This window comes from Sphaerodactylus townsendi, linkage group LG11 (assembly GCF_021028975.2).
Source record: "Sphaerodactylus townsendi isolate TG3544 linkage group LG11, MPM_Stown_v2.3, whole genome shotgun sequence".
NCBI lineage: Eukaryota > Metazoa > Chordata > Lepidosauria > Squamata > Sphaerodactylidae > Sphaerodactylus > Sphaerodactylus townsendi.
In genome coordinates this window covers 70,006,820-70,033,928 of record NC_059435.1, presented here as the reverse complement: position 1 = coordinate 70,033,928, position 27,109 = coordinate 70,006,820, and the positions used below count along the sequence as shown (strand labels likewise).

Sequence of the window (27,109 nt, the reverse complement as noted above, 5' to 3'; positions counted from 1 at the left end):
ACAGGGAGGGGTGCTTTGCTGTCAGCATTTAGACAGGGGGTGGGAAATCGCTATTTCAAATTTTAAACAGGGCTCTTTTTTCAGAGTTCCCAGGTCAATAGACCAGGGGCCGCAGAACAAATGGAGAGTATTCTGAGCCAGGGGGTGTATTGGCTGTGGAGGCTTTCTTTTCATTCCCTTTTCTACCAACATGGCATAATGAAAGTCATCAATGTGAGAATGGACAGGAAGTTAGCAAAGTCGATTCTAGTACCTTTTTTAGAGAAGAAAAGAAAAGGGTCAGCAAATAGGAACTACTTCAGGGGCATTGATGGATATGTATTTTCTACTGGCACCAGTAACACAAGCAGCTTTCTAGCAGTGGTGAAGGTACCACTGATGTAAGAGGCAGAAAAGATATACTGAAGGTTTGAAGACCCAAAGAATTTTGTAGGTTATCACAAGGGCAAAGAAAAAGGGCAGCAGAGAAAGGGGAACAGCAAATATCTGGAACCTGGGTGTGCATGAGTAGAAATGCCTTCTGCACCTTTGGATGCAAGCTTTGGTGAGGAATATTGAGGCACTCTATTTGAGGAGTCACCCTTAGGTATTAAGCGCACATTGCTGCAAAGGCCTTTCTCTGTGCTTCGCCTTTTGGCTAAGAGAATAAGCCAAACACTCGCTGCTTAGCAAAAGTCTACACTCCGCTTGGCAGTTCTCCCTAAAAATTCTTCAGTGGCTCTTTTGTGTAACGAGGCGCATTCTGATGATCGCTGGCCAATACTTACTGAAGCTGCCCCTGATTCACAGTAAAATGCACTGCTCATTCCTGAATGCGGGGCTTGCTCTTGTTCACCTGCTCTCAACCTCTATCAGCATCTGCCTTTCCTGAATCCCCTTTGATTGAATTCTTGATCCTCTATGCTTCTGACTATGCACTCAACTCCTCCCTTTTATTGACGACTGATAGTTGTGCTATACCTATTCCTGCTGGCACCTCACAGTAGTAAGGAAGCAAAACAGTTCTTTATATTAGATTGGCTAGTCAACCACTGAACAGGATTTCACTTTCTCATGTTGCCTGAGATCAACTGGGTTTTAGTAAGCATCCATTATAAGAGCCTGAAGTGCTAGATTCCTAATGCGTATTTGATATCTCATATGGCCCACTCTTGTCTGAATAATAAAAATGTTAAGACGTCTGATTACAGAAGAGCTTGCCCCATAGCATTTTGATAATTTGACCAAGACAAAGGTTTTGCACAAGTGTTATTTAACAGAGAGCTGTACCTTCAACACTTTTACCCACCAAATAAAAATATAAATGTGGACTCATTATAAACAAACCTTGACCTGCATGTGCTTCAGGTTTGTAACAGCACATTAATGTGCCACTGACCACTCAAGGTCAAACAGAAGCCTGAAGTTAATCTTGTACTCATGCTTTTCATATTATGACAAAATAAAAAGCCAGATTGCCACCATGACTAGAGGCATGTTACGCATTATAATAATTTAGAAGGAAGGAAACATATTATTTCGTACTGCAAAATGTGTCTACTCACACCCACAAACAAATCCAAAATGTGGGGTTATTTAAAACATTTTCAACACTTTTAAACAATTCCAGGTGCACTGCTGAAGCTGTTAATGCTGTGCGAGACTTTGACCAAAAAGATAGTGAAAAATCAAAATATTTTAGTAACTTATGAAAAAACCATGACGTTTACACATGCACACCAAAACAAAACAAAAATCAGCTAAAATCACTAGGAAAGATTACTACGTCTAACAACGGATCATCCATGGTTTATTTTCTTACCAAATGGGGAAGATGGGTTCTCAACCTGGAAAGTGCATAAATCAAGACCTACAGGATCCAAATCAGATAAAATGGATGATTATAATAAGAAAAGGAAAAAAAGACTGAAAAAAAGCAAGAAAGCATAAACTAAAAGTATATACAGCTGCATGCTGAAATAGCACATGGGGGTGACAGACACCAAAAGATTTTTTAAAAATGTTATCCTCATACCAATAGCAAAGCAAAGTGCAAAATAAAATAAATAGGAATTTTATTGATCAAAGCAAGATAGAAGTCCTTTACTTGTTGAAGCACAGGTAAGACAAATGTATGTAAATATAACTAATTGCGTAAAATTGTGAACAGGGCACTGGATGAGTTTGTATACCAAAAACAACTCCAGAAACATATACCTGAATGTTCCCCAGATTTCACCAAATCATCAGAAAACATTCCAAGAATATCCTCATCAGTGTTCAACACATCTGAAAGGGCTGCTAAAGGATCATCAGAGGTACCTACGGAAAACAGATGCTTCACACTTAGTCATCATAACTATGAATTGTTAGATTTCTTCAGCAATGTATCTATTCAATCTAACTTCAAATATTGCTACGCATCGACTGAATACTTTTGAAGTGACCTACAATACCACTGCAAGTCCACCATACCTCAGAATCCGAACCTTCTTTATATTGTTAAACAATTAATTATAAGTGCTACCATAACTGTCATAAAATGATTCCTACCTAGTGTTAAGAAGAACAATGATATTAATTTTTTTCTGCACCCTGCTTACCAGTTTCTGGGTTTAATTCAAGGTCCTGTTCTTAACTTATAAATACAGTCTGGGATCCCCACATTTCAGCCCATGAACCAATTACGGCCATTCTATGTTAGGTGAGGTAGTCAAAGGCAGGTGAACTTAGAATAACAATGCCTACTGTATGGAACTGTCTCCTGGAAACTGTTCATAAAAATAAAACTCAGAAGGGGTGTAAAGGATTGCTTTTTCAGAGGGCTCTTGAAGATATGCTTCTATTTTGCTTTTCTTCAGGCTATATTCTGGCTATGTTTATATATTTTCCAAGATGGCAGAAAATTATTTTAAATAAATGGCATCGGATCCCATAATTTACTCCCGTGTTTGCCAAGACTCAGCTTGGATGTTATACTTTTTTGCACTCCAGTTTTCTTCTCATACCCAGAATCCATGTGTGCAGGGATGGGGGTGGGAAGCAAGAAAAAGCTTCATTATGGCCCAACCTCTATAATTTTATATATTTATATATCCCTCAGTAAACAAAGTTACTGAGGTGATGCACAGATCAAAATGGATTAGCAAAGCTAAACATTAAAATAATAAAACCATTTCAAGAAACACAATAAAATAACAATACAGACATATAAAACAGTACCACTATCTTTTGCTATTATAACTTAAAAGAGTAAAAGTGGCCAGAAAACACGGGACCAGCAACAACAAATGTCAGTAATCAATACAAAGGTGTTTTTCCTGCTCCTGGGAGGCCATCAACTAAGGCAGCAGGCAAAATAGTTACTGGGAAAGTCTCCTATAAACCAAAGCATCACAAGAGAAACAACACAGATTTGTTTTGTTCACTTGCTAAGGGACTGTATATGAGATCAGACTAAGTGAAAGGCAAGTTGCAAGTTCATACCAGGCCCAGATGAATTATGACTGACTCCTGAGTGTAGCTTCTAAGGGAACAATTAGGGTTAGGGTTAAGGGAGGGAAGGGGCCCAGCCTCTGGTTTTTCCCCACATAGGGTATGGGAAGAATTAGGGTTAGGGCAGAGGTGGGATCCAGCAGGTTCTCACCAGTTCCCGAGAGTGGGTTACTAATTATTTGTGTGTGCCAAGAGGGGGTTACTAATTGGGTCTGCTTTTCTGTTAGAAATTCCATTAGGTCCAAAAATCATAAAGTCCTGTTGTTTCCTATGTGGCTGGTTAGCGAAGTTTGAAAACGGGATAATTCTCCCTATTGGGCTGTTTTAAAAAACATGTTTTAGTAATATGGTAAAATTTCTTGTTTAAGGAAAGTATCCTTCTTTTGATTTCTAGAAACAAAATTAAGTATTTGAAAGTATTCAGTATTTGACAGGCAGTCAATTAGAGGAGAAGTAGTTGTTTCTGTTGGCAGTAGATGGAGTTTAAATTATGGACAGAAAGATACCAGCTGGAAATTAGGAACTTTTTTTAACAGTAAGAGTTTTTTACAGTTAACAGAGAAAGTAGTAATGCTTGCCCAGATGTCATTATAGGTACTCACAGCCACTGTTTGAATCCCACCACCATGGGTACCTGTTACTAAAAATTTTGGATCCCACCACTGGGTTAGGTTAAGGGAGGAAAGGGGCCCAGCCTCTGGTTTTTTCCCACATAAGGTATGGGAAGAATTAGGGTTAGGGTTAAGGGAGGGAAGGGGCCCAGCCTCTGTTTTTTTTCCCACATACCCTAAGGGAAGAATTAGGGTTAGAGTTAAGGGAGGGAAGGGGCCCAGCATCTGGTTTTTCCCCACATACCCTAAGTCCGTGGTGGCGAACCTTTGGCACTCCAGATGTTATGGACTACAATTCCCATCAGCCCCTGCCAGCATGGCCAATTGGCAGGGGCTGATGGGAATTGTAGTCCACAACATCTGGAGTGCCAAGTGCACTACCATAACCTCTGAGGAAAATTAGGGTTAAGGAGGGAGGGGTCCCACCCTCTAGTTTTCCCACCTAGAGGCAGGGGGTAGGGAACCTCTTGACTCTGTTCAGGAACTACAGAATTCCTATCAGCCCTACCAGCATGGCCAGTGGCCATGCTGACAGAGCTTGATGGGGTGTAGTTCCACACACTCTAAGGTCCACACTGCCCTAGAAGAGTAGAGGTTAGGGTTAAGGGAGGGGAAGGGGCCCTCTGGTTTTTTTCCCCACATACCCTAAGGGAAGAATTAGGGTTAGGGTTAAGGGAGGGAAGGGGCCCAGCCTCTGGTTTTTCCCCACATACCCTAAGGGAAGAATTAAGGTTAGGGTTAAGGGAGGGAAGGGGCCCAGCATCTGGTTTTTCCCCACATACACTAATGTCATAAGACTACTCTAACCCAGCTCAGACAGCCTGGAAACAAATTCTTAGTTAATTCCCACATCTGATTACTCCTTCTAAAGGCCCCCAGCAAAGCTTGCTCTCACAAAAGCAGTACTTTCTGCAGCATTGAGGACGTTCCCAAGGGTTTTTTAGACTTTTTACTTAAGATGGCAATACTATGAAACTCCTTTCTGACACAAGAGCATTCCTACCAGATGAGTGTATTTGGACTAATATCAGACAGCACATTTTAGTTCCCACAGTCTTGGATCCAATTTCTATATTAATAAGATAGCTATTCAACATATTCCTCTTCCCCCATCCCTTCTGCAACTTTACTTTTCAATAGTTTTTTTTCAAAGCTTTTCCAAGAAGCACCCTTTGAAGTAGCACACATACTGTAGAGCACTTCCACTTCATGTCCCTTACCAATTATAAACAAAGCCCAAAGTTTAATTTTCTAAATACCTTGCGTTCCAAGTTTTAATGGAGCCGGAGTAGAAGTTGTGCTGGGTAGTAGGTCTGAAGATGGATCTAAGTAGTTTGCATTCAAATTTACTTTGCATGAAATGTTAAGGCTTTCTTCAGATAAATGATCTAAACTCGTTTTACTTTGCCTACTGGTATCTAGGAGGTCCTTTCCAAAGAAGGCTTCCTGCAATTAAAGGTAAATAATTTTTTTAAAAAATTAAAACATTCTTTTTTTTAATTCACATGATTCTCCATACATGAGGACTGGTAAAGAAGCAAACAATGATTTTTTTAGGGTCTAATACTGTTTTTATCAGATTCAATTTATTCTGCTTTTTACTATTTTACTAAAATTCAACTATTCACAAGATAAGTCATTTTTACATATAAAACCTGAAATTGTTTTCCTCTACTTTTGATTCAAATAATTTACTTTAAGTAATAAATGGAAAAAGTAATAAAAGTCACATATCGTTACTGCCTATTTTCTATTTAAACAGGTATGGGAAAAGGCTCTTTTTAGTAGAAGAAAAGTTACATAAGAACATAAGAACATAAGAACAAGCCAGCTGGATCAGACCAGAGTCCATCTAGTCCAGCTCTCTGCTACTCACAGTGGCCCACCAGGTGCCTTTGGGAGTTCACATGTAGGATGTGAAAGCAATGGCCTTCTGCGGCTGTTGCTCCCGAGCACCTGGACTGTTAAGGCATTTGCAATCTCAGATCAAAGAGGATCAAGATTGGTAGCCATAAATTGACTTCTCCTCCATAAATCTGTCCAAGCCCCTTTTAAAGCTATCCAGGTTAGTGGCCATCACCACCTCCTGTGGCAGCATATTCCAAAACACCAATCACACGTTGCGTGAAGAAGTGTTTCCTTTTATTAGTTCTAATTCTTCCCCCCAGCATTTTCAATGAATGCCCCCTGCTTCTAGTATTGTGAGAAAGAGAGAAAAATTTCTCTCTGTCAACATTTTCTACCCCATGCATAATTTTATAGACTTCAATCATATCCCCCCCCTCAGACGTCTCCTCTCCAAAACTAAAGAGTCCCAAAGCAGCCTTTCCTCATAAGGGAAGCTGGGTGCTCCAGTCCCTCAATCATCCTCGTTGCCCTTCTCTGCACTTTTCTATCTCTCTTCAATATCCTTTTTTTGAGATGTGGTGACCAAGAGACTGAACACAGTACTTGCTCCAAGTGTACAGCACCACCTGCCTTTATATAAGGGCATGACAATCTTTGCAGTTTGTTTATTTATCAATTCCTTTCCTAATGATCCCCTAAGCATAGAGTTCTGCCTTTTCACAGCTGCCATACATTGAGTTGACATTCCCATGGAACTATCAATTAAGACGCCCAAATCCCTTTCCTGGTCTGTGACTGATAGCACTGACCCTGTAAGCGTGTATGTGAAGTTTGGATTTTTGCCCCTTTGTGCATCACTCTTGCATTTTGCTACATTGAACTGCATTTGCCATTTCTTAGCCCACTCACCTAATTCCCATCACAAGGTCAGCTTGGAGCTCCTGCAATCCTTCTGTGGTTCTCACCACCCCACATAATTTGGTATCATCTGCAAACTTGGCCATACCACGCTTACCCACCCCTACTTCCAGGTCATTTTATGAATAGGTTAGCAGAGCACTGGTCCCAACACACGTGGATCCTTCTGGGGACACCACTCCCCACATCTCTCCATTGTGAGAATTTCCCCATTTACACCCACTTCCTTTGCTTCCTTGTTTCTCAAATCCAGTTTTTAATCCATAGGAGTGTACTTCCCCTCTTATTCCTTCATTGCTGAGTTTTCTCAATATTCTCTAGTGAGGAACTCTTGTCAAAAGCCTTTTGGAAATCCAAGTAGACAATGTCCACTTCTGGTTCCCCCTTATCCACTGCCTATTTACATCCCTCAAAGAACTCTAGTAAGTTTTGTAAGACAGGGATTTGCTCTCTGCAAAAGCCATGCTGACTCTTTCTCAGCAGGTTTTGCTTTTGTACATGTTTACTTATAATTTTATCTTTAATTTGACAGATTCTACTAATTTTACCAGGAACAGATGTCAAACTGACTGGTCTAATTGTGCATTCTCGGGTCCCCCCTAGATCGCTTTTCTTAAAGATTGGTGTGACATTGGCCATCTCTCCAGTCTTCTGTGGGATTTTGGCTTCCGATTCTCAAGGATAAGTTGTATATTAAAGTGTGAGAACATCAGCAATTTCATGCTTGAGCTCTTTAAGAACTCTTGGGTGAATGCAATCAAATTTGGGCCAGGGGATTTCAAGTAACATTTAGTTTATCAGTAATGGCTGCCAGAACTTTCTCTTCCCTTTTTTGTCTACCACTATCTTCAAGTTAGTTCCTGGGATTCTCGGCCTCCTAAGAAAGCTTGGTTCAGGGTGCAGGAATTTTCCTCACCTCCCTCCTAAGGTGAAGACAGATGCAAAAAGAATTCATTCAGCTTTTCTGCAATCTCCCTGTCATCTTTTAGCACACCCTTTGTTTCCTTTTGTCATCTAACGGGCCTACACAGCCTCCTTTGCTGGTCTTCCCTGCTTTTGATGTAATTTGAAGAACTGTTTGTTGCTGGTCTTTGATGTTCACAGCCATGCCTTCCTCAGTAATCCTTTTTGCCTCCCCTTTACAGCTAACTCTGCTTCTCTCTTTTGCCACCATTTGTGTTCTCTCTGGTATTCATTATCAGTCAAGTTGGACTTCCATGTTCTAAAAGACATCTTTTTTTCGCTAATAATTTCCCTCAACCTCCCTTGTTAACCATGGTGGCTTTCTTTTGGACTGGGCGCTGCCTTTCCTAACCTGCGGAACACATTCCAGCTGAGCTTTTAAGACTGTGTTTTTAAATAACCTCCAAGCACCTTGGACATTTTTGACTCTCTTGATTTTCCCTTTCAGCTTCCTGCGCACTATCCCCCTCATCTTTGAGAAATTTCCCTTTCAGTTCTCTTCCTCCTTCCGTTTCTTTCTGTTGCTCCTTTATCATGCGTTTCTGCCAGCTATTAAAATTGGAAGGAAATTACGCTGGATTAAAAGGAAAATACTTCCAGGGAGAAGTCAATTGGATCACGTCACAAACCTCATTCAGAAAAGATACTACATTGTTTTTTCTGATAAGAAATCCCCCCCCCCCCAAAAAAAACCATTTGAAATAATCACCATCTCTGAACTACATTCCTGAATGTGAGACAGAATTCCTTTTCCCAAGATCCTGGGGGCACATGTTGAAATCACAAGGTCCTGGGGATTCATTCCACTAAGGGGTCATTTTCCCCCTTCAGGGCAAGGAGAAGAAGAAGAAGAGTTTGGATTTATATCCCCCCTTTCTCTCCTGCAGGAGACTCAAAGGGGCTGACAATCTCCTTGCCCTTCCCCCCTCACAACAAACACCCTGTGAGGTAGGTGGGGCTGAGAGAGCTCCGAGAAGCTGTGTCTAGCCCAAGGTCACCCAGCTGACATGTGTGGGAGTGTACAGGCTAATCTGAATCCCCCAGATAAGCCTTCACAGCTCAGGCGGCAGAGCTGAGAATCACACCCGGTTCCTTCATATTAGATACACGAGCTCTTAACCTCCTACGCCACTGCTGGACAGCTGCAGGAGGAGGACAGCTGCAGCAGGCTCCTTGGACCAAGGGGAAATGCCACTGTTAAGGAAACCAAACCACAGAACTTCCACACGTGATCCAGGGCTCTGTAGAACTTCCCTACTGGCAGAAGCCCCTCCTGCTGTCCCAAACACAGCTTCCCCACATTCAGTAACATTTTCCCAGGAGCATGAAAGGATAGAACTGAAGGGAGTATATAAAAATATATAGCGGAATCCTACTAGCAGCAGCAAGCTGTACACAATATTATACTTACACTCCCCAATAAATTGTGAACCGTTTCATATGGTGCAACTCTATTACCTGCATATAAAGCCCTGTAGAATAATTCAGTGTTGCATATTTCCCAGAAAGCTGGTGGACGGGATACAAGTCTAATACTTATCTGACCCATAGAGGCTTTTCTGTCTTTGAACCAGGAGGATCAGGGGAAAGCGCGAACGCAGTCCCCCACTACTCCTTGGATCGATGTCAGTGTTTAATCCCCAAATACCTGAAAGTTTTACTATGTTGCATAATTTAACTACTTTCTTTTTACTAACCTCCCCCCCCCCCTCCCCAACCTGAAGAGGCTGCAAGACTGAGTGAAACCCTTCATGCCTGTAGAGCAAGAGAAACCTCTACATTGGCAGGATCTGGATTTGGCTGACATAAAGCACTAGAGCCAGCAAACATTTCATTGAGAGGTGAAATATTCCTCAAGAAAAAAGCAAAATCAAAATAATGTATCTGAAGCTTGAGTTTGTTACCATATATACACTCAGTCTGGTATGGTTCTCCACTGAGAGCCCCATCAGCCCCTGCCAGCATGGCCACTTGGCAGGGGCTGATGGGAATTGTAGTCCATTACATCTGGAGTGCCAAAGGTTCGCCATCACGGCACTAAACTAAGTAACTCTTTTGGTTACAGTTCATTTGTTTCACATTCCAAGTTCTAGCTGAATCCTTAGTCAATTTCCACTTGGTGGTTTTAGGGCTGGGGTTATAGTCTGGGTGGATTTGTTCCACGACAGCCTGGGAGTTTGTGGTTGGCATTCAGACTACAGAGAGCCCAGCCACACTGTGCCCAGGAGAGGGAAAGTTTAGTGTGGTATATTGTCCATGTCCCAGGGTGGGGAACCAATCATTAAGACATGGACAATATACCACACTAAACTTTCCCATCTCACTTAGACACAGTGTAAAACTGGCTTTTCTCTGTGATACACCTCTGAAGATGCCAGCCACAGATGCAGGCGAAATGTTAGGAACAAAATCCACCAGACCACGGCCACACAGGCCAGAAAACCCACCAGAACCAGTTGAATCCGGCCATGAAAGCCTTCAGCAATACATGTAAACAATCTGTTCTCACATAAATACATACTTCTACATCCAGAGAGCTTTTTTCCCAACCCCTTCAGTGTGAGGGCTTAGCTTAACTGCCTTAACTGCCGCAGATAGAATGTTCATTCCTGAAAATTTATCCCAGCATTCAATCTCTTCACAGATGCCCTACTCTGACTCCAGATTTCCCTCACTCTCGCAGCCCCTTCAGATCTCTGGAAAGGATGAAATTACCACTCATCTGAATGCATGTGTGTGCATTCGTTCATTCTTTCATTCTGACTCAGTGGTTTCGTAAAAATTCCTCCTAAGGCTGAATGCATGTTTTGTTACCTAAGGTGTGCAAGATACCTGTTAACTGTAGTTTTCCTACTTATCTGGCTGTGTACCAAACTCTACTAACAAGGAACACATACACAGCACATTTTTAAAAATCGACATATCACAGGAAACATGGTTAAATGTTGTAGTTTCCATGCAGTCCCCCATTAGAACTGCTCAGTTGCAGGCCAGCCACAGAACAGATTTCCAAAGCTTTTTGATAGACTAGAAATGTCCCTTTTCCCTCTAGCGCCTTCACATGACTCAGGGAGAAACACTACTCTCTCACTTCTCTTTTGGCCAGCGTTAAGAGAGGATCTCCATTGCTGTTCTGAGTTTTTTCCCCACCTCATTCTTGAGCCTCAGGAGTCTTTTTTCTCACATAAATAGTAATTCTAATGAAGAATACACTACAATTAAAGAAGAATTTTTTTCCTTGATTTTCCTTGTTATGACTCAAAATGCCTCCTCAGGATTGTGCAAACTGGCTTCAAAATGGTGCTGAGAAATGCCCGTTCTCTGTGCCTTATCTGCCTGGGGCATCACACAGCAAAGCTACCTGCTCTTTCTGTCGCCAGTTTACCCTGAAGGCATGAATTTGAAAGAACTGAACTCAAATGAGCTCACTTTCAAAGGCTTTGGCTACACGCCAGTCTGAAGAAAGGCACCTTCTCCCTCTCAGGCATGGGGTCGTCCCACAGAGTCTTGGATTCACTGGCTCGTTTCAAAGGCTTTGGCTACCCACTGGCCTAAATAAAGTTGCATACCCTCTCCCTGGCTTGTCAGCTCTGAGGTGAGAAGCCTGGAGATATGGTCTGACAGTGCCTCTGATTCAGACCAGCTCTTTTCTAAGGCATTGGCTGCAGCCTGCCTGCCTGAAGCTCCCTTCCCCTCTTTCTGTTGACTCCAGGAGAGATGTTTGGAGGTGTGTTCTGGCAGACACTGCCTGAAGGAAGGACTCCTTCCTCTCTTTCTGTTAACTCCAAAGTCTGTTGACAGTGAAGGGAAAAGTCTGGAGGCATATTTTGGCAGACACTGCATGGTTGAGGATTTCCCTTCCCCTGCTTCAGTTGACAGAGACTTGCAATTCTTAAAGGCTCTTAGTAAAAGGTATTGTGATTTATGTATGGGGTGTGTGTGTATGTGTGTGTGCTTTTTTGTTAGGGCTGTTTGGACCTCTTCAGCCCCTATAGTTTTTTTTAGAGTTGCTAAGTGGGGGGGGGGGGAGTTTCCTATTCCTGCTAGCTGTGTTCTGAGACAGCAAACAGGCTTTATGCCTGCTCAGCTTCAATCTACAGTATATTTGGTCCACCATTTCGATGCAATGTCTTAGCACTGACACTTAATCCCGAGGGGCTTTCAGCACAGGTACTGTTTCAAGCAGATGCAAGGCTTGTTATTGCCTTTTACATGGCAAACCCAGAACTGATCACCAAGAATGCTTTTGGGAGGCAAGCCTGAGAAATTCATCTCTCATCTCAATTCCATGACAGCCTTTGGAATTGTCAATGATGATTTGGTGCTCCTTGGCTGCTACTTTAATAGCAAAGATAAATGTGCACCTCTAGGTCTAATCCTTTCGTAGGCAATTTTCCCCTACTGGTTTCATGTTAGCCCACACACCCTTCTCCCTACCAGGGAACTGCACTGACTCTCCTCAGGATTCTTAATCTCACTCCTGCTTCTGGGAGACAGCTTCTTTTTCAACAGGGTTCAGACTGTCTCGGGAGTCACTCTTACGTGACACCACCTGTGGTGAAGCCAATGTGGTATAGTGGTTAGAGCACTGGGCTAGGATATGTGAGACCCAGGTTCAAATGCCTTTCTGTTTGAAAACTTGCCGAGACCTTGTGTCCACTGCATTCTCTCAACATGACCACCCTCTCAGGGTTCTGGTGAGGATAGAATGGAAAAGTGTAAATGTTACAAGTCACTTTCCTATTGGGAAGTAAGATGGAGTACAGATACTCCATTCTCATCTTTTTCAAGAACATTTGATGTTTCTACTGAAAACAGATATCCCATGAGACAAAGTCTTCAACATTCACAATTGACTTATTGGCTGATGTTAGAGCCTGTACTCCTTTAGCAACTATATACTTGATTCCACTGGTCATCTCTACTGCTGCTGAAGGCCTGCAGATTAAATATAACCTGTTAGCCAGGGTGGGATATGGAATTTCTCTGCCACAATTTCCAGAGTTGTGAGCATGGCCAAATAAATTCAAAGCAAGTTGCACAAATCTACATCCTCTGCACAACACTTATTTCAGTTCTGCCCATCACATTATCCATTACCACTCAGATGTTTGTCAGGAAAAAATGTCCTGTATGGTACTTCTATATATGGCACATGTCGGTAACAAATGTCCTCATCAGTACAGATGCTACTGTTAAATGAATAAAACCTTTTTTACGGCCACATCATTGAACAATTTAGGGCCCCATTAATGCTCTTTGTATGATGACATTTTGATTAGCCGGGTTGTTATGTGCTTTGCTCAAGCACCGATAAAGTGTGAAAAGTGTTGGTTGATTACTGAAGTGACACCTGACTGTATTTAGCACCTTCTCAGGTGTTAAGGAACAGACTGCAGGGAATGGGACCCACCCATTATCACCCATAATAAAAAAGGAATCAACATAATTAGATTTATAATCGAGGGAGGAAGACTCAAATTTGTAAATACAAAATTAGACTTACAAAGAGTAGATCACATAAATCCAAATGCAATGTCTACTCTGTAATACTCAATTGTCCACTCTTATAGAACATTCTATAATCAGATCTCATAAGGTATGTTCATGTGTTTATAAAAAACAAGTCCTAATTTTATTGGTACTTTAACAGCATTTAAAATTGTTATCTGGGCTCAGTCTAGAAGACCCCAATTGTGGGTGAAGGCAAATCCCTGGTTCATAGCACAGTTGAATCTGGTATTCTTGTGAGTTAGTGTACACAATATTGGGGGAAGCATTTGTAGGTTTTTTTCTCCCTCAACTCTGAATCACCTATGCCTAGCATCACCTTCTGGGAGATAATCATGACCATAAATGGCCAACATAAATCACACGTAGCAATGTGAACTTTCTTGACATTTTGAAACCGTGTGTATGTATGTAAACTGTACAAATAAAAAAATATGCTAGGCTTTCCTTTTGTATAAAACCTATCCTTATTTGAGTGCTTTAAACAACATAAACTTAACACATAAAATGGTACTATTTGGTACATTCCTAAAATCGATAAACATAAATGCCTACAAACACAATTGTGAATTGACAGAGACAGAGAGATGCCCACTGTTGTGCCTTCTGCTACCTTAGCACATTTCTCTTAGTTTCCACAGTCTGAGAGGTAGGAGCAAGCAAAACAAGAAAAAACACAGAATTTGTAGTAGAGAAAATAAGTGTGATAATTGGACAGACACAATTTTATACAGTCACAACTAAGCTAGCAAAATATTTGGGGACTTAACACTTTATAACACTGATTTTTTTTACAATGTATTATCACCATAGACATCGTAGGATATTAATCAGAGACAATATTAGTTGCGTTTAAACCATAAATATGTTCTTCAAAATATTGTATATGTCTACAGTATACAAAAGAATTATCATTACCAAAGACCATAACATGTCTCATATAAAAATCTACATACTAAATGTTTCTATATGAGTAACATCTTGCAAAAAGCACTTTATCTATCCCCAAACCAAAGGTATTTCATTATTTGATTTTGTTTTAGTGTCCCATTGTCCATTTTTTTCCTGTTAGCATTTTTTTTAAGGCGGGGACAGTGCTTGTTTTTTTCTCAGGTCTTCACATCTCTAGCAATACTGAAGCACATGGGTGTATGAAATCGGGGTGGTGGTGGAATGTGCCACCAAGTTGCAGCTGATTTATGGTGACCCCATTGGGATTTCAAGGCAAGTAATGTTCAGAGATAGTCTGCCATTGCCTGCCTCAGAACTGTGACCCTGGACTTTCTTGATAAGTCACCCATTTACAGACAAACCAAGGCTGACCCTGCTTAGCTTCTGAGATCTGGGGTAGACAAGATAAAAATCAAATGCCCCAGCTTACAAGATAGCAAATGTTTCACTGCTCATGAAGGGAAAATTGGCATGCTATAAACTGGGGACAATCAGAAAGTGGAAACCATTAGCTACTACTGATAAGAGGAATCAGGTTGATAAATTCTGGAAAGGTGCAGAGTTGCCTAGGGTTTTGTTAGCATGCCTGGGATCATGTCATTCTGACTTGATAACTGCCAGGACTGCATATACCTACTTTGCAGAATGCTGTACAAATATGTCATCAGTTAGTCCCTTAGTGAAAAAATGTACCTACACAAATAATGTAAGATACAGGACAAGAGGCATAGAGGTATCAAATGATACAACCTTATTCAAACTACTAAAACAGGGCAAGGAACTAGAAAAAGGGCGTAATATGCACTCTAATGTTGAATAGAAGTTTACAAAACTGTAGGAACAAAGAAACAGTAAGAACGTTCAAAACCTACTTTTATGACCCTGCAGGTGTGACAGCTCCTAACAGTGCTCATAGACTATTATGACTCTTTTGGCTCATTAGGAACAATGGGCAACACTGAATACACAGATATTAGAAAACAACAATTCATTCAGTAAAGCTACAGTGTAATAAACCTTAATAATATAATGTCCCTAAGTTGGCATACATGGCGTAATTCTGGCATAAATATGCAAAATGGGCTGTTGCACTGTATTAAGCACAAGATGCTCAAATTAGTACCCACTTTCGTCTCTGTTAGGCATCTGTTCAGATATGGAGCCACAGGAATCTTTCCTGGAGAGAGATCGCTTTGTTTTTCCTTGTCCTGTACGACTTCTCTGGCGCACCATAAATCCGCCAATGCCTGTAAAATCATACACACTGCAATTTAAGACATTTTGTAGATGTACAGTCTCTCTCATGCACACAATATTAAGGTCCACTTCCACTATGACAGCAGAAATCACTGCACATTTTGCACCAGCTCGTTAAGTAAAAGGAAGTAGCTACACACACCCCACTTGGTCACATGAACATTGTGTACACATGCATCCAGGAGTTGGATTGACCATGTGGCATGTTCCCATAGTATGTATGTATGTATGTATGTATGTATGTATGTATGTATGTATGTATGTATGTATGTATGTATTTATTATTCATTCATTCATTCATTCATTCATTCATTCATTCATTCATTCATTCATTCATTCATTCATTCATTCATTCATTCATTCATTATTGGGTTTTATATACCGCCCTACCCCCAAAGGGCTCTGGGCGGTGTACAATATAACTTCACAACAACATACAACTAAAACCCATTAAAATTAAATGTAAATACAGCAGTTAATACAGTAAAATGGTGTCCAGCGATAAAACCTTTAATTAAAACCCTCCTTGGGGAACGGTGGGTCCCATAGATGTTAAAGGGACCCTGAACATAAGGAGAATAAAAGGAGGCATTGCAGTCAGCGGCTGGTCACTCCAAAGGCCCGGTGGAACAACTCAGTCTAAAATAACGATGATCAGGCTCGATAGCTGATTAGCCTCAGGCAAACCAGAGACTGCCAATAAGTTGTCAAATTTCTCTTATAGGGCCAATTCATCACAATCTATTTGAAGTGCTGAGGAAGAACAATGAAAAGCAATAGGAGCAAACACTTCAGGCATATTCTAAAGGACAGAGAGATCTCAGCGGAAGATTTCCCAAATATGTTCAGAAGAGGCTAAAAAGGTGTTTTGTGGAGGGTTTCACCCAACCCCATGGGATGGGGGTTAATGAAGCTCATCTTGAAGAATCGAGAACTGTAGTGCAAAATATTCAAAAGGAAATACTTCGAAGGAACAATATTCGGGATCTCCCTGGATCTGGTGATTGGGCAGGTGGGAGAGACAAAGGCCAAGTGCACAGCGGGAAACTGCTCCGAGTCTATTTTGCCATATGCCAGCTGACTGTGGCACTAGATCTCCAGCCACGGCTGCAGAAAGTAACATGAGTACTAAACTACCACACAAAAGCCACAGAGGGACTGCTGCATTCTTCCTTGTGACCATTTAGACCAGTTTTAATTAGAGAAAAAGTGGGCAGAGAAAGCTGTGAAACCATGATAGTGCGGTGTGGCAAAATGACCGTTTGCTCAGTTTTCCTTCCTGGGGAAAAGAATCATAGTTGTAAATGTGGGGTTTCTTGGTCAAAATGAGAATGTTCTTTCCTCTTAGCTGGTGTCTCAAGTAGGCAGCTGTAGTGAAACTAGCACACTCCTATCCCACTATCCTCAAAGAAAGGGAAAGAGGATTTTTAAAAAGTAAGGAAAGAAGAAAGAAGATAGGAGATTAAACTTGGTCAATGAGGGAGAGCAAAGAATGAGACAGTGCCGACACCCTGTCTGAGTAAGAAATAGACTGGAGCGGGGAATCCTCTCTCCTCAAGTGCCATTCCCTCCAAATCTGTAGAAGTTACTCAGCGATATGAAAAACCCTTAGGTTGCAATTCTAAAGACACTTCCCTGGGAGTAAGCCCCATGGAGTAGCATGGGAATTACCTCTGAGTAGACCTGCCTGGGATTGCTTTCTACATTTTTAAACCTCCGGCTATGCTGTTAAATCTCTTTGTCCCAAGATGTCACAATCATAAACATCCTTACTTGATACAAGCTACCTAAAATAGTGGTTAGTGATGTAAATAAATGCTCTGGTAACAGCAACAAAAGCTCATGCTGATCTTAAATAAAAATGAACAGTGAGCTGAAATATCATCAAGAGAGTGCTCTTGAGAAATATGCTTTCTTAAAACACTCTTCAATAGTAGCAACATCCTTTTACAACAAATTAGAGAGTCTGGCCATAATCCAGCCTTTAACAGCGTAATGAGGGCAAGGATTCCTGCTGTTTGGAAACTCTGGAATGTACATTGTTATAATTGGACCATAAATTCAGTCTTAACCTGATCTAAGGAAACTACAGCATACATGAATGAACAAAGAAGGCATTTCTCAGCAGTATATTACTTAGCCTTCATCATTTAATTTTTTTAAAAAATTACACAATCAATAAATCTCAACCGAATGCATGTGCAAATATTCAAGGCTTATACCCTACCTGGTCTGTATGGTTTCCTTTTTCTCTTCTTGATCCCTTCTGTTCCTTCTACCCCCTTAGGATCATCTTCCACAGGTTCCCGTTCAGGGCTAGTGTCCGATTTTCCTTCACAGTCCATTAGGTCTCCTTCTAAAGAGAAAACTATAATTAGTCAGAAGCTGCCTGAGTATTTGGTTATGTGTTATTATAAATACACACATACATTCTCACATATACTTTGTACGCCTTTGAAAGTTTTACCACTTACCAGTCAATTCACATAAAAATGTCAGTATCAAAGTGAAAGGAAATGTTAAATATAGTGGACATTAAGTGACTTTCTGTTTCAACAGTTGTGCTATTCAGCCAGCCATTCTTCCTGACAAGGGTTAAAAAAAATTTTTTTATTTACTTCATATATATCTTGCCTTTTTCCTTCATGAAGACCTAAAGAAGTTTGCATAGTTCTCCTCTCCTCTATTTTATATTAACCCAATGAGGTAGGTTAGGCCGAGAGCATGTAACTGGTCCATACTCACCCAGTGAACCACCATGGCAGAGTGGGGATTTGAACCTGGTGCTATTCTAAAACTTTAACTCAATCAATAATTCACAGGTGACCCACATATTTTTACATAAAGTCATTTCATCTTAGAATATTAAGTTTGTTTTGTTAATATGATTCTGTTTCCAAACAGGTGGATTCTAATCTGGACAACCGGGTTTGACTCCCCACTCCTCCATCTGAGTGGCGGAGAATTATCTGGTGAACAAGATGTGTTTCTGCACTCCTTCATTCCTGCTGGGTGACCTTGGACTAGTCACAATTCTTTGGAACTCTCTCAGCCCCACCTACCTCACAAGGTTTCTGTTGTGGGGAGAGGAAGGGAAAGGAATTTGTAAGACACCTTGAGTTTCCTTACAGGGGAGAAAGGTGGGATATAAATCCAAAATTCTTCTTCTTCATCATCACACTAATCATTTCCTAAACTATCGAATCATGGCTTTTGACAGAAGGGTTACAAACCATGGTGAGTCCATGTTCTCACCTACATCATGCATTATTTGATTATGCAGCCAAATAGTGACAAACCCTATTTTTCATCCCTTCTGTTATATGTATTTCCTATGCAGAAAATAAAGTGAAACTACACTGTGCATGCACGCATCTTTATCTTTTCGTTGGCTTTCTATGGGTTCCAGTGGCAACCAAACATTGCCAACCTAGCTAATGTTTGTTTATAATGCTTGGAATACCTGACAACATTTTCTTATTTATTCAGAAAGAGCTAACAGGTCAAAGTTGTCATGAACTCTGGAAGATAAAGTCTCAAAAAAAGAACAAAATCAGTACTGTTCAACTAACAGCAGATTAGAACCAGGATCGCAAAAAGGCTGTCATATATCAACAAAAGAGAGTCTAGAGCATAAGTGTCAAACTCGTGGCCCTCCAGATATTATAGACTACAGTTCCCATCATCCCTTGCCAGCATCATGCTGGCAGGGGATGATGGGAACTGTAGTCCATAACATCTGGAGGGCCGCGAGTATAACACCTGTGGTCTAGAGTTATCAACAAAGTACAGGCTATAATTGTTAACTCAATCCCTAGCATTTCCAGCAACAGGATGTCAGGTAAAGGGCAAGGAACACTGAGCCACTGCTAATTTGGGTAGACATTACTAGCCCATGTGGATAAATCCAGCAGTGTCATAGACACGATATTACATGGTTGAATCTCAAACTTTCTACCAGTAACATGCCTCTTATATAGAATACAATTAATATCAAAACTATGCTGCATATACATGAAAAGAAGTTTAGCCAGTGGTGAGATAAATACCCATTTTCCACTTGTTGATAAATACCTGCATTATTAATTTCATGGCTTGTTATTATATTCTGGGATGATTAGCGGCTTCTACTGCTTGTTGACCATCACATCTGTGGGCACTGACCTCCCTTGGAGACATCACAACCATTCACTGAGAAATTAGTACCAGACGAGCAGCAACTCGTCAGTTAACAAGCTCATCTGAGCAATCTAAATCTAAATATACGACTAGTAAAAAACCACTGTGTAAAAGGGATCCGTAGCACCAGAACGACTGTTATTATGATGTTTTTTTCATTCTTCATTAAATTCATTCTCAGAAGCACCTTGAGATAACCTGCAGTTGCTCACATTTTACATGAAGGAAAAAGAAACTGACATCCATGGTTAAACCGGATGCAAGAGAGTAAGGTTGCCGTGCAAACAGCATGGACTGGCTTTCCTATCTGACTTTCTACCATTTGGGGGAGCAAATGGGACATAAATGCATAGAAATAGGTTCCTGGGATTTTATGAGAGGGTTGCATTCATTGCTGAGCTGCAAGTTTCTTCTATCGACAGTTTCATTTCAAAAAGTCTGAACTACACTTGAACATATATTGACCATTAGTCTATTAAGGTCATAATTGTCTATTGTGACTGATAGAGGCTCTCAGGTAAAGATCTTTCATATCACCTTAACACAGATCCCTTTTTACTAGAGATGCCAGAGACTGAACCTGGAACACTCTGTATGGAAAACAGATGTGCTTCCCCCTCAGATATGATTCCTGTCCCTCCAAAAAAAATGACTTCAGCTATCTAACTCTTCTTTCTCAAAATCCCAACAGCTTTGATATCTCTGCAAACAGCTGCTATTGTTAGTAACAAAACACACCACAAAGCAACAGTTACCTCTACTGTCATCCATCTCGCCATCCCTTGAATGTTCTGATTGTATATCAGGAGGTGTCTGGAGTACAGCCACGCTATTCTGGTTGATAATTTTCAACTTGAGCTTTGGTTTTGTCCGTTTTCTCCTTGGTACAACAGCACTGAGGCTCTGTAACTGAGACAGCCCCATTTCCGTCAGACAGACTCCATCTTGAGTGTACGTCTTCGGTGGGTCTATGAAATCAGCATGAACCGTAAAAGGAATACAAAAGGTCTTTAATAAATTACACTTACAAACATTGGGTAGTACTTTATTCATTGACTGCTCTTCAATCCTTTTTTAAAAGAAATTACAACCTATTCCAGTGGTGGCGAACCTTTGGCACTCCAGATGTTATGGACTACAATTCCCATCAGCCCCTTCCAGCATGGCCAATTGGCCATGCTGGCAGGGGCTGATGGGAATTGTAGTCCATAACATCTGGAGTGCCAAAGGTTCGCCACCATGGACCTATTCTAATGATTCAGCAAGAAAAAACCCCAGCACAACTAATTCAGCAGTAAGCCTAAATTGCACAGAATAAGGCAAAGCCATGACTTCTTGATATCTGAGAGCAAAATTACATTGTTTTCTTATGATCTCCCTGAGTGCGTGTGGCAGCTACCTGTTCATGGTTCTCAGTAATGTCATTACTTCGTTCATGCAGAAAGTCTAGTCAAATTGAATCCTGTGCTGCAAACTGTTTGTGGTTCACTTAAAGACTTACTTAAAGAAGTAAGCAGTCCCATTCATTTCAAAAGAGCATTTGCACATTTAAAATTAAGCCAACTTGTAGGTGCTTTAAAAATAAAAATCTAATTTAAAAAAAGCAATCTAAAAGGGTGGCAAAAAATACATGTAATGTTCATGCGATATACTGATAACACAATAAAAATAAATAAATCTAGACTCCAAAGTGACACATCACCAGAAACCTGATAGAGCAGTGGTGGCGAACCTTTGGCACTTTGGCCAATTGGCCATGCTGGCAGGGGCTGATGGGAATTGTAGTCCATAACATCTGGAGTGCCAAAGGTTCGCCACCACGGAGATAGAGGAAAGCAATTTAAAAAAATGTACCAAGTTCCTTTGCCTTTGTTATAATTTGGGCTGCAATTGATGATTCACAGCATTCTGAAGAAGGCACTGAAAAATAAAGAAGTAAATTATTAGATAACTAAACAATCACATTAATGTTACCTTTAAAAATAATTATCTCCATAACGTCTACTTTTGATAGTGATACCACTGCTATTGTTATTAGGGATGACAGCCACCAGTTAGGGACTGGAGATACCCAGGAATTACAGCTCATCTCGAGAGTGCAAAGATCAGTTCCCCCGGAGAACGTGGATGCTTTGGAGAACGGAGTCTACTTCACTGGGGTCCCTGTTTTCCCCAGGTGCCACCCCTAAATCTCCAGGAGTTTCCCAACTTGGATCTGGCAACCCTACCTCCGATCCCACTGCCAGTGGCCAGGGGGGAGTCTGGTAACCCTAGTTATTATAAACCATCCCTTTCCTGCTCCTCGCACTTAACATCAGACATGCCAGAGATGTATGGCTGTCATTTTTTAAATATTTTAAAAGCTGACCTCATTTTTGATTGGCACACGTTCTCTTTTTGTGTGCTTGTACTAGGAATACAGTGGAAGGCGCAGTATAGAAATGAAAAATAACAATTGCTTGCTAATGAAATAACAAAAGAAATAATATTTCTAAAAGCTCTATGCCCAATCCAAAGAAAGTTAGGATCATCACAATTTTGCAGAAAATAATGGAATTTACTATCCTATATATTTTTTACTCAGAATTAACTCCCACTGTGATTAATTACTCTTATTTCCAGGTGGACAGAATTGTAGCCTCTCATTGCTCAGTTTTTAATACTTATCAATTTTAACAAAAAACTAAGCATGTATTCCTTCAGATTAATCCCAGAAGTGTAGCAGACAGTTTTAGTCTTTGACTGCCAAAGTCACAGATTCTTTTGGCATCTTGGGGGTAGTGACTGCAAAGACAGATATGCAAAAGTGAAAGCAAGAGCCCATCAAAAGTGTGAAGAACAGGTATGGACAACTTCCAACTTTTGTTGAATTGGAAAAGTAGGATGAATCTGAATAAGGTACATAAACATATGCGAAACAAGTGCTTTTTATATTGAGCTAACCATCCTTATGTCCTTACTGAATCCAATCTAATTGTATCAGCTCTGCATATGAATTCCAACTCAGCAGGAGCTTAGATCAGGAATCTCCTTTTGAATGTCTGTTACTGAAAGTCTAGGGAGATTGAAATGTAAACTGAAGGGCATTGTTAGGATGAATGAACGCTTGGTGATCTGGATAATAATGTTACTGGATCCTGTGGCAATGGCTACAGAAAAAGAGATTTGTTGTAGAAACCACTGGGAAAACTGGCTAGTCTCCGTGCTCATCAGACATTTAAAACAGAAACACTGAGAAACTAGTACTGGAGTCAAACACCACGGAAATGCCAATTAAAGGTTGTAGGAATTCAGCAGAAAAGTTTCAAGGAGAGAAGCTGAGTTGAACTCATGTGCAGATGTGATACTATCACACTTGAAAAGGTCTTGAGATGATTACCTGACTACAGAAAATAATTGCACAGGGACAACTGTGTTAAGCACTGACCTGCATAACCCCAGCCTAGTTGATCTTGTCAGATCTCAGAAGCTAATGGGAGACTTACAAGGAATATCAGGGGTGTGAATAAGAAGGCAGAAAGTGGCAAACCACTTATGAGTATCTCTTGCCTCAAAACCCCCATGGGGTCACTCAGCTGTGACCTGATGGCAAAAAACAGCTGTGTTCATCTATTGCAACAAAACAAAATAGAATCTATTGCTAAAGTATTCATCAAGAGATTCATTACTATCTCTCTCCTAGATCTGTGATACACCTCTGAAGATGCCAGCCACAGATGCAGGCGAAACATTAGGAACAAGATCTACCAGACCACGGCCACACAGCCCAGAAAGCCCAAAACAAACAGTTGAGTCCGGCCATGAAAGCCTTCGACAATATAAGAAATAACTGTTCCGTCTCTAGGGTTTATGTATGTTATTCAGATTCATTCTAATCTGTAGCCTTGCCAACTGCATGTTGGGAAATTGCTGGAGGTTTTGGGAGTGCAGCCTGAGGTTTGGGGAGGGGAGAGACCACAGCAAGATATAATGCCACAGAGTTCATCCTCCAAAGCAGCCATTTGCTCCATATGAACTGATCCTTGTTGTCTGGAAATGAGCTGTAGTTCTGGGAAACCTCCAGGCCCCACCAAGCCTTCCAACATGCATCCAATAAGCAGGTTCCAGCTTATGAAAAGCTTCTGCTATAATAAATTTATTAGTCTTTAAGGTGCACAAGATATTCTGTTACTTCCTTTGGATGGTGAGGAAAATGGAAGGTGGAACTGTACAGCATTGCAATGGTAGTATTAGTTTCTCTCAACACTGTTAATTCAAATTACTGTTGGTTTAAATTAACTCCACCAATCCTGAAAACCTTGGCAGGTGTCAATAGATTTAAAAATGCAAACAAAATTAAAATTCTTGTTGATTGTAATCTGATTGTAATCTAATCAGGTTTCCTTTATGGGACAGTAGAGAACAACTTTCTGTAGAAGAGGCTAGACCAGTGGTAGGATTCAAATAATTTAGCAACCGGTTCCGAATGGACTCAGTAATGGATTACAGCCAGTTCTCTGAACTAAACAAAAAATTAGCTACCGGTTCTACCGAATAGGTGCGAATAGGCTGGATCCCACCACTGGGCTAGACTCAGGACAACCAGCGGGGAGTATTAACAACTCACCATGGGTTGAATGCAAAACATTTGCATCTTGCATATACAAATGGCCAATTAGGACACAAACGTAAAAACTCCTCTAAAAAATGGGCATTTACAGAAGGAGTAAGACACATTTCCTTCTTTCCCTTTGCTCCTTGATTCAAGAACAATCAGAGCCAAAAGGACTAGTGGCAGCAGCATCCCATGGGTTTTTGTTCTAACTCAGGGGTCTGCAACCTGCGGCTCTCCAGATGTTCATGAACTACAATTCCCATCAGATGTTCTCCAGATGTTCATGAACTACATGAACATGGGTTTTTGATCTAGCTCAGGGGTCTACAACCTGCAGCTCTCCAGATGTTCATGAACTAAAATTCCCATCAGATGTTCTCCAGGTTCATGAACTACAATTCCCAATTGGCCATGCTGGCAGGGGCTGATGGGAATTGTAGTTCATGAACATCTGGAGAGCCGCAGGTTGCAGACCCCTGTTCTAGCTGTCTTCCAACACGTGGCTCTTAAAGGGACTCTAGAAATACTGATAGCACTACTCATTTATGTAGTCTGAGAATTCCTGACCTGGGAAGGCTACTAATACTGGCAGCAGCTGGTCCTAGTTCACTCTGAGAAGATGATAAATTACACAAACCAAGAAGATCTTGCTGGTGCTTGAAACAAATAATTCCAACCTACTGGCTCTAACTTAGTTTCCAAACTGAATGGGATGGCTGGACTGGGATGGGAGAGTCCTTCTCAACTATCTTATAATGTGCGATAGCCCCTTCTCTTGGGGAATTCCACTGATACGAGGTGAGCAGACATAAACAAGGCCTATGGGGAGAGGTTGGTATATTCAGGACTATGGCAGTGCTTTTCGTCTCTACAGGTGTAGGGCTGTACACAGGGACTGAAGTAGGTCACAAGGTACAGACAAATGCACTAATTTTTGACAGCCATCACTGCCATTTAGGGTGGAAAGCTTTAGATGTGGTCTTGTTTCTAGCATTTTAGCAACTCATTTTAACACTTCTAAATGTACTAGGTCAGTGATGGCGAACCTATGGCACGGGTGCCAGAGGTGGCACTCAGAGCCCTCTCTGTGGGCACACGCACACAGAGTTTGTCTTGAAATCGCTGCCCCAATGGCCACACATCTATAGGGCTGGCCTGGGCACGACCTGACTCGGCTGAGTGGGCCTGGTCCCTGTGCTCCAGGGGGCTGCTGACCCGGGGGGCGGGGCAGAGGCGGCAGAGATGCCAGAGAGGCGCAGAGTGGCAGATGTGGGACTTGCTGGGGGCATTTGCAATAAATAAGCGGGTTTTGGGTTGCAATTTGGGCACTCGGTCTCGAAAAAAAGGTCTCAGTTGCACCATCACTGTACTAGGTGAAGACAGGTCAACTATCAGAAAAAACTGGGAGCAACATTTTAAAGAAAATAGAGCCTTCCCTTTTCAAAATAATGGTATCTGGCTGGCAGCATTTCATTTTTCAAAATCATAGAGTCTGGCTGGCAGCATTTCATTTTTCTGATATTATACATCTCAGATTTACATAACCACTGACGAAACAAGAGACTGATCCACATCCCTACTGTACATTGTTTGTAATCATATTCTGAATGTGTAGCACCATGAGGAAATGTGGGGTTATAAATGTTTTAATAAATACACATAGAAGGCAGAAAATAGAATTCTTCTCTAAAGCAGCACCTTGGTGATTAATTCACTATCCACCACTCACAGAGAGATAAAAATGTGCTGAAAAGCTCTCCAATTGTGCTAGATATCCCAGTGAGAAATTTCTTACCAATTGCTGGTGGTATATATGGTCTACACATGGAACAGTCAAAACCAGTGTCAGCTGTATTTTCTACATCTTCTTCTGTGTTTAAGTTTTGACAGACTGAATGCATCCATCTGAAAGTTAAATTGAGAAGGGGTTGGGGGAGATCAGCTGAAAGACCCACAAATTTTACATCAAAAAGATCATCAGACATTTCTGAGATCCTGAACATAAAAGTAATGCTATCAGAAAGCATGTAAACAATCAGAAAGCAAAAATATTAGCGTTTCCACAGGGGCAACTTGAAATACAACATCCACCAGCAATGTTTTGCTTGTTCAAGTCAGACGATACAGCTATAATCTTTACCTGATAATAATGTATGAAATAAAGTGAATGCCAGACCATCGTAACTACTTTATATGTAGAACGTTTGAATATTATATTTTAAACAGGAGTTCTGTGGCATCTTAAAACTAAAACTCATTTCTGCAGTTGCAAGATGCTTTCATTCCTAGCAGCAACAGAAGAAGTAAAAAGAGAAGGGGCACCATTTTTTTGGGGGGGGGGGGTGAGTTTGCCCTCCCACTACTGCTGTGGCAATGCCCCTTTCTCCTGCTGCAAACAACAGAACCATGCAGCTGTGTGTCCAGGGATGGAAGCAATTTTTAGAACAAGTTTTCAAAGCTGGCATCAACTCACATGGCCCTTGAAAACCATGAAGTGTTATGTTCTGGGCGGGTAGGAAAGAAAGTCCATTTTACAGCAGAAACACTGAACACTTCTTCCAAGAAAGGGTAGATTACTTTTGAGAGTCTCTGGAATTTAAAAACTATACACAAAAGTATTATCTTGAGCTTGAGTAAAAATATTCAGCTTGCACTGTATACAAAAGGGAAGTCATCAATTCATTTATTCACAACTGGATCCACATTTTTGAAAGGAGGCATAAGTACAAAATAATACCCTCATACATTATACACATAATTTCTATTCAGACTAGTAGCAACTCTCCAGGGTCTAGGCAGAGGC

At 41.0% G+C, this 27,109-nt stretch overlaps 1 protein-coding gene across 1 annotated transcript in view; it reads right to left on the bottom strand.

Moving 5' to 3' along the window:
- The window catches only part of KMT2C (lysine methyltransferase 2C), a 170,650-nt gene that overhangs the window by 39,064 nt on the left and 104,477 nt on the right, over nucleotides 1–27,109 (bottom strand). Inside the window, exons 20-27 of the mRNA XM_048510499.1 lie at nucleotides 26,102–26,211; nucleotides 21,567–21,632; nucleotides 20,468–20,680; nucleotides 17,761–17,889; nucleotides 15,404–15,523; nucleotides 5,345–5,539; nucleotides 2,197–2,301; nucleotides 1,802–1,849 (exon numbers count right to left, since the gene is read on the bottom strand). Of these exons, the coding sequence (XP_048366456.1) occupies nucleotides 1,802–1,849; nucleotides 2,197–2,301; nucleotides 5,345–5,539; nucleotides 15,404–15,523; nucleotides 17,761–17,889; nucleotides 20,468–20,680; nucleotides 21,567–21,632; nucleotides 26,102–26,211 (986 nt within the window). The remainder of the gene's footprint in view (nucleotides 1–1,801; nucleotides 1,850–2,196; nucleotides 2,302–5,344; nucleotides 5,540–15,403; nucleotides 15,524–17,760; nucleotides 17,890–20,467; nucleotides 20,681–21,566; nucleotides 21,633–26,101; nucleotides 26,212–27,109) is intronic.